General features: G+C 44.3%; 1 protein-coding gene across 2 annotated transcripts in view; it reads right to left on the bottom strand.

Moving 5' to 3' along the window:
- TARS (threonyl-tRNA synthetase) overlaps positions 1-7,428 on the bottom strand; it is a 53,538-nt gene that overhangs the window by 33,517 nt on the left and 12,593 nt on the right. For both annotated transcript variants that reach the window (XM_018570620.1, XM_018570627.1), the window contains exons 3-5: positions 5,667-5,857; positions 2,593-2,716; positions 1,078-1,199 (exon numbers count right to left, since the gene is read on the bottom strand). In XM_018570620.1, coding sequence (XP_018426122.1) covers positions 1,078-1,199; positions 2,593-2,716; positions 5,667-5,857 — 437 coding nt within the window. The remainder of the gene's footprint in view (positions 1-1,077; positions 1,200-2,592; positions 2,717-5,666; positions 5,858-7,428) is intronic.

Raw genomic sequence — 7,428 nt, 5'->3', positions numbered from 1 at the left:
TATATATAAATAATCACTATCTATTCTCACTCATTACAGGCTAGTTGTAGAATACAGGATACACAAACTCCTGTTCTGCATCACTATGCATAGGGCAATTGCTCTATGGTTGGCATATTGCATATATAATTTATAAATGAATGTATTTATGTACTTATGTATATAATAGGATTGTTGAATTTGCAGGACACTGTATGATATTGTATGATACCTTCCTGTTTGTTTGCCATGTGCATGTCATTACATGGTAACACAATTAAAGGGGACATAAGGCAGGTCTCCTTTGTGTTACCATGCAATGACATGCACTTGATGGTATAAAGCACAGCCTAACCTGGTCCACCCTCATCTCTTAGACTAAGGGGGTTAATCACTAAAGAGCCAAAGGATGTAGCCGAACGTTTGGCTAATCCTTCGGTTCGCTTCCGCGGCAGGAACAATTCAGTCCAGCCGAACCGAAGGGCTGCTGTATGTGCTATTCACAAGAGTGCGTACAGCAGAGAAGGAACTGACGAACGTTCACCTCAGTCGATCCAATGTTGCATTGGCTGGGGTGAACGGGTTCTTCCCTTCAGTTTGTCTGAACGCGCTGAGGCTGTTCGGCCGAACCAAAGGGGAATATAGCAGTACAGGGCTGCAGTGAATAGCTGAACAGGCTTCGGCTCCCTTCACTTCTGTTCGGTTATTCATTCGGCTGTCTTTGGCAGTTTTTTGAATAACCCCCCAAGTCCATGATTGGGTGAAACGTGTCAGCCAGGGCAGACCTAGAGCGGGACACCAGTGATGTGGTACAAGTTTCAGTAAATTATGGGAGCGGAATGCAGTGTGCGGCCAGCTTTTCTTCTGTTTGTATGGGTCCATCTAATGCTTCTCACACAGGTAGGCAGCTTGATGTCAGATACCCTTTAACATACTAATATACTGGTCTAACTAATTTGTGCTAAATCCTATAGGCAGATGAAAAGGGGGTGTAACCTGCTATGCAGATAAATGCAAACCTTTGATAGGCCAAGCAAAAAAAAAAGAGTAAACAGGTTATTCCCTGATCTATAAAGAAAAATATTCGAGTGCTCTTACCCCTCATCCAGAAACATGTCATAATAAAACCCATTTTCAATAGGAGGCCCGTAGCATAAGCATCCACCATACACCCGTTCCATAGCTTCTCCCATAATGTGCGCGCTGGAATGCCAGTATACCTGTACAATGAGAGATGCTGGTTACAGGAAAATAATTAGAAGAGATATTTCACGGAAAAACAGAATCGTTTTTTGGGCACTTACTAATTTTTTTTTTTTTTTATTTAGAAACCTAAATAACTTATTTAATTTCCTTAAATAATAATAAAATCTTGGTATTACAAATGATCGCACAGTGAACTCAATTTACAAAGCAAGCTTGAATTTCTGACAAAAAGTTCAGCACTATCTTTATGTTTCTGCCAGCCTGTGACTAAAGCTGGCCATACACTTTAAGATTTCTATTTTTCAGGCTTGAGGGCTGCATGAGGGAAATCAATCTATTCCCCCAACCACGCTAAACTATACACAGTGACTACATCTGACTGGCTGCAGTCACCGCTTCCAAATGGATCCTTCCACAAAAGTCGATTGAAAAACTGACTTTGTCAAGCCATGTGGTGCTAACAGGTCCACCCACAGCTCAAATGTTACGAAGTGTACAGTTAGCTTAAAGTGACATTAAACCCTCAGATTTTTTAACATAAAACAATACTGTAATGTGTGCCTTACTGTAATCCATGGTTGTTTCCCTTCTCTTTGATGCTCTTCCTTTTAAATTTGTATCTGTTCTCATGCTGGGCAGAACTTCTGTTTTGCAGCAGACTGCCTTGTCTTAGGAATGGATACACGGTGTCTGTGTATAGATTTGTATAGGCTTGAAACCTGAGCCAGCACTACAGGAAGAGGCCCTGAGCTGAAAGGGGAAGTTCTCCCCAAGCATGAGAAGACATGAGGATTTAAAAGGAAGAGCAGCAAAGAGAAGGGAAACAACCATGGATTACAGTAAGGCACACATTACAGTATTGTTTTATGTTAAAAATGTCACTTTAATTGAGTAAAGCTGGCCATACACCGGTAGAATTTTAAAAGAACGATCAAATGAAAAATCTCATCTGAACATTCGATAATGTAATTCGAGATTTGAGGAATGTCCTTCAAAAGTTGCTATGATTTTAAAGAACGCCAGGCAAAAAACTTGTATTAACCCATGCGGTGGGGCTACTCCCGCACCGCAAGGGTTAACTGATCATTTTTGTCTAGGTGCTAAAAAAAAAAAGTTATACTCACCTGGACAGCAGAGCCGGCTTGCTCTTAAACTGGCCCTTCCAGCCCCTCTTCCCCTCCGCTGCAGTGGTCTATGGTCCTGTAAATCATCACATTCAATACACAGTGTATAGACATGAGGACGCGGAGAAATATTCCAAAGCTGCAGCGTAGGAAGAGACGGGCTTCAGAGACCGGAGAATTTACGTGACCATAGACCACTGCAGGGGAATGGGAGAGAGGCTGCAAGGACCAGCCTGAGAGCGAGCCGGCTCTGCTTTCCAGGGAAGTATAACTTTATATTTACCGCCTGGGCCTCTTCATCATCAAATTTCAGCAGTGCCAATGAACTGTCCTCTTCCAAAGGGCGATCCAGGTCCCAAACCACATTATTCACCTTTGCGACAACTGTGTTATCAGCAAGGCCTTGGCTGCAATACAAAATTAATAGGTCAGCAGAGGGCTCTCACTGTGGCCGTTTTATATGTCATTTTTATCGGCTTTTAAAAGGTTTGTCCACTAAAGTGATATTTTGGTTTCAAGTGGAGTCTGCTGGCTCCAGCTAAGTGGCATAATTTAGGTCTTGGGGATCCCAGCAATTAGGTTTTCTATCTTCCCTCCGAGCTCTGTTCTCATTTAGGGTACAGTCACACATACCTGTCTGCTAAAATGTTTCATTTTAGCGTTTTGTATGTGCCCTTTTGTGCCCTTGGGGTGAATGGCGATCTGCTGCAGAACAATATCAGTCACCGCAACGCGCCTTAGGGATTGTTCACAGCAACGCACATGCTAAAAAACGATTGCCATGAAATGTGTAGCGGCAACAATGGAAAGTGCAATGTATTGTTACAATGTATAACACTTCGCATTTTTCTCCTTTTTTTTAAAACTTTATTGAAGTGTCAAGAAATGACACTTCATTCAGCTTTATGCACATTGCAGTGCAGTGACCCGCAGTGTTTTCAGTTAATACACCTCCCCATATCATTGTAGTTTTTTCTGTGTGCCCGGACGTTGAGCCTTCGTTGATCTACACAAGGAGCAGGCAGCCTCAACTCAAGCTGCTGTAGAACTACATATCCCATGAGGCATTGCAAGGCTGACAGCTACAGGCATGACTGTCAGAGGCATATTGACAGTTGTCGTTTCCCTACAGCTGGAATGCCAAGGTTGCCTACCCTTGATCAATGCAGGTCAACGCAGCTAAACGGACATGATGTGAATGAGCCCTTACCCTCCAGGGCTTGATCACACTATATCCGTCGGGCGGTGGTGTGCAGAAAAATGCAGCACACGTATGGTGTGGACAGATCACATTATAAAAACAGTTGTTTTCAGTGTGTCCTGTTCACAAAAAAAAAAAAAAGGCCGCTTAGTGTAAAGGAGAGCGGTCAGGAGGCGAGCGTGGCAGTGCGGGGGGAAGCTGCGGGACGATCTTCACAGCGATCAGTACTGATTACTACGATGTTTGTAAATAACCAAGGACATAGTATTCAGATATTGTGTCCCCAATAATGGACAAACAGGAAGTGCTCTACATCACTTCCTTGTGGACATTGTAAACAGATACGATCTTCTCAATTTATAAATGAACAGGAATCCTGTGTACTTCCAGTTCATGGAGTACTGGGGCTGCAGAAAATGAGATTGAGGACTCTGTGTTCTCAATCTCTTTTTCTAATTTGAAAGGGATATATCAGGGGGTCTAGACAGACCCCTGATTTTTCCCCAAAGCCCCTAACAATAAAGTGAAAAAAAAAATTACAAATATATTAAAAAAGAAGTTAAGAAATGAAGCCGCTTTCCCCCCAAATTATAAAAAATAAATTTAAAAAAAAAGGTGGGAAAAAGTAATTTTTGGTTTCAGCCCGACAAATTTTGGTGCAGGAGATGCATTGCGGTGGCATTCATTTCAATGGCATCCCAAACGTGCCTCCCGCCCGCATCAGAACACTCAGTAGCACAATGCTGTGCATTCCAGTGCGGTGCGATTGAAAAAAAAACTGTGCATGCAGTTTTATTCTGAAGTAAAAACTTCATGTTTGTAACACGGCATTTGTGTATTTTATTTTAAATTAAGCACACTGGATTAATGGTTAGCGCTTCTGCCTTGCAGCACTGGGGCTCCCTGGTTTGAATCCTGGCCAGGTCACTATCTGCAAAGGAGTTTGCATGTTCTCCCTGTGCTTGCGTGGGTTTCCTCCGGGTACTCCGGTTTCCTCCCACACTCCAAAGACATGCTGGAAGGCTAATTGGCTACAGTCTAAAGTGTCCCTGCACGTATGCATGCGAGATAGGTGCCTCGGATTGTAAGCTCCTCGAGGGCAGGGACTGATGTGAATGTGATGTAAAGAGCTGTGTAAAATTGTATAAATACCTGTAATAAAAAGGATGGATGTAATAAAAAGGATGGTATATATTTTTTTTTTCAGCCAACTAATCGATGAAAATAATTTCTGAGTTGTATCCCTAGATTACAGTTAAACTCAGATATTAAAGAAGAAATTTGGAAAATGTATTCTTAACCTTTGCAGTGGGGCTACTGCGAGGATTAAAAAGGAGAACTATGGGGTCAGGGCTTTTCCCCATAGTTCTCCTAAGGGTCACGGGAGAACACAAACTAGAGTTCCCCCGTGACCCAAAGCTCAGTATACCGCCAGCTACAGCTCACGGTATACTGAGACACCGCAGCCGTGACAGATCCAGACATTGTTGTCGAGATCCACCCATCTGTGGGATTGGCAGCTGTGACCCCCCCCCCTCCCGTTCCGCCAGTCATAGATGGAGGATCGGAGCGGGTGGGAATCCCTGGGGCCGTGAGTGACATTTACGGGTCTCTGCAGGGATAGATCGAGAAGTGAGCGAGCGCCGTTATGTGTTCGCTCACTTCCCGATCTACTGAGCCGACCTGTGACAGTTTCATTGTCACAGGTTGGCTCAGATTATGAGGCTGAGTGAAAATCACTCGCCTCATAATTCTCCTTTAAGTGTTCGTTTTCTGTCAAAAAGTTATACTCGCCTGAACCTCAGAGCTGGCTGGCTGTTAGATTGGTCCTTCCAGCCTCTCTCCCCCTCCGCTCCAGAGGTCTAAGGTCCCTTAAGTCATCACGTCACGTATTGCGCTCCAACAACCAGCCAGCTGCGAGGATCGGGTGAGTATAATTGTTATTTTGCACCCTAGATGAAAACGAGCAATTAACCCTTGCAGTACAGGGGGGTAGCCCCCCTGCAAGGATTAAGAATAACGTTTCCCCAGAGTCCTTTCAAATTTCTGGATTTATGTCAATCAGTAAAAAAAAAAAAAAATATTTATTTCAACAAGAAAAAAAAAAAAAAAATGGCACAACAAAAAAGACGTTCTGAATGGCAGACGCTCCTTACCTGATGCCAGCAGCTATTTGGTATGGGGTGGTCTTCCAGGACTCTGCATCCACTTGCTTCCCATCCGGTAAAGTCACCTTTATGGGCTTGCTGTTCTTTGCGGCCCTCTCTGCCAGAAGGGCGTCATGCTCCGCTTTTAGTTTGTTATAGATCTCCAGTCTCTGGTTGATGTACTCAGGCCACGGATTCAACTAAATGGGAAAAAGGATCATTCAAAATAAAACAACCTTTATCGGCCATTTTACATTCGAAAACTGTATAGATCTGGATCATTGAAGATCTGTGGATCTGACACATGGAGGAAAGTATATTTCACATCATTAAACTCCCCTACTCCTGATCCAGAGATGAAGTTATAATTGGGGAGATGTCCTTTAAGTAATGGGGTCTACTCAATGTTTTTCACTCAAGAATCACACTTTCAAACATTTTCCAAACTCACTCCAATAAGGAAAATGTGTGAATCTTGGATAAAAGTTGTGCGATCATTTAATGTGGAAGAAAATCCCACATTTTTGGTTGTCATCAGAACAGGAATAGAAGGGAAATCTTCCAATGGGGACAATAGTTCTGGTAACCACAATGGATTTCACTCACTTTAGAACAGGGGTGGGCAACTCCGGCCCTCCAGCTGTGCTTTAACTACACATCCCAACATGCCTCTGCCTTATGCCTGTAACTGTCAGTCTTGCAATGCCTCATGGAACTTGTAGTTCCACAACAGCTGGAGGGCCAAAGTTGCCCACCCCTGCTTTAGATGAATTTCCTCTCACTTCCTGTTGAGGCTATCGAATAGGAAGTGACGGGAAATCTCCCAATGGGTCACAGATGGCAAAAAAAAAAAGCTGACTTGGGATATAACCCTCCCTTACTCTATCTAAAAAAGAAAAAAAATTGACTTCAGTTCTACTTCTATTCTAAGGATGCATAGATACCGATACTAGTATCGGTGCCGATACCGAGTATTTGGGCAAGTACTCGTACTCGCTGAAATGCTCCGATACCTTCCCCGATACCGGAACATCCGGTCATAGGAAAATTTCCCCTGACCGGCAGTGCCATAGGGGAACATGGAGCTGGCTTCCTGGACAATCAGGAAGCCGGGTGGCGAGTAATGCCACACCTCCTTGCTTCCCGATTGGCTGGGAAGCTGGCTCCATGCTGACTGGCTGGGAAGCCGGTTTCACCGGCCATTCACAATAGAGCCGGCCAAAAAACATGGAGTCGGCTTCCCAGGCAACCAGGAACCTGGGCAGCATGTCATTACATCCCGCCTGGTTTCCCGACTGCCCGAGAAGCGGACTCCATTCCAGCAAAAGCACCGGTATCGGCGAGTACCAGAAGCAAAATATCGGTACTCGTACTCGATATCGAAAAACTGGTATCCGTTAGGGATGCACTGATAACGATAACTAGTATCGGTGCCGATACCGAGTATTTGGGCAAGTACTCGTACTCACCCAAATACTCTGATACCTTTCCGATACTGGAACTTCTGGTCAGAGGTAGATTTCCTCTGACTGGCAGTGCCGCAAGGGAAAATGGAGCCGGGAAGCTGGCTCCATGCTGTTTGGACGGCTCAATGCTGATCGAGTCGATCAAGAAGCCGGGCACTGGGTAATGACACGCCGCCTGGCTCCCCTGGGAAGCCAGCTCTATGCTACCGGAAGTACCTGTACTCGGAATCGGCGAGTACCGAAATATAAATATCAGTACTCGTACTCGATACCGGAAAACTGGTATCGGTGCATCCCTAATTCTG

The sequence above is a fragment of the Nanorana parkeri genome, unplaced genomic scaffold (genome assembly GCF_000935625.1).
Source record: "Nanorana parkeri isolate BGI_ZX_2015 unplaced genomic scaffold, ASM93562v1 scaffold38, whole genome shotgun sequence".
Taxonomy (NCBI): Eukaryota; Metazoa; Chordata; class Amphibia; order Anura; family Dicroglossidae; genus Nanorana; species Nanorana parkeri.
The sequence above is the reverse complement of the archived record's forward strand: the minus strand, read 5'-3'. Positions and strand labels throughout refer to the sequence as shown.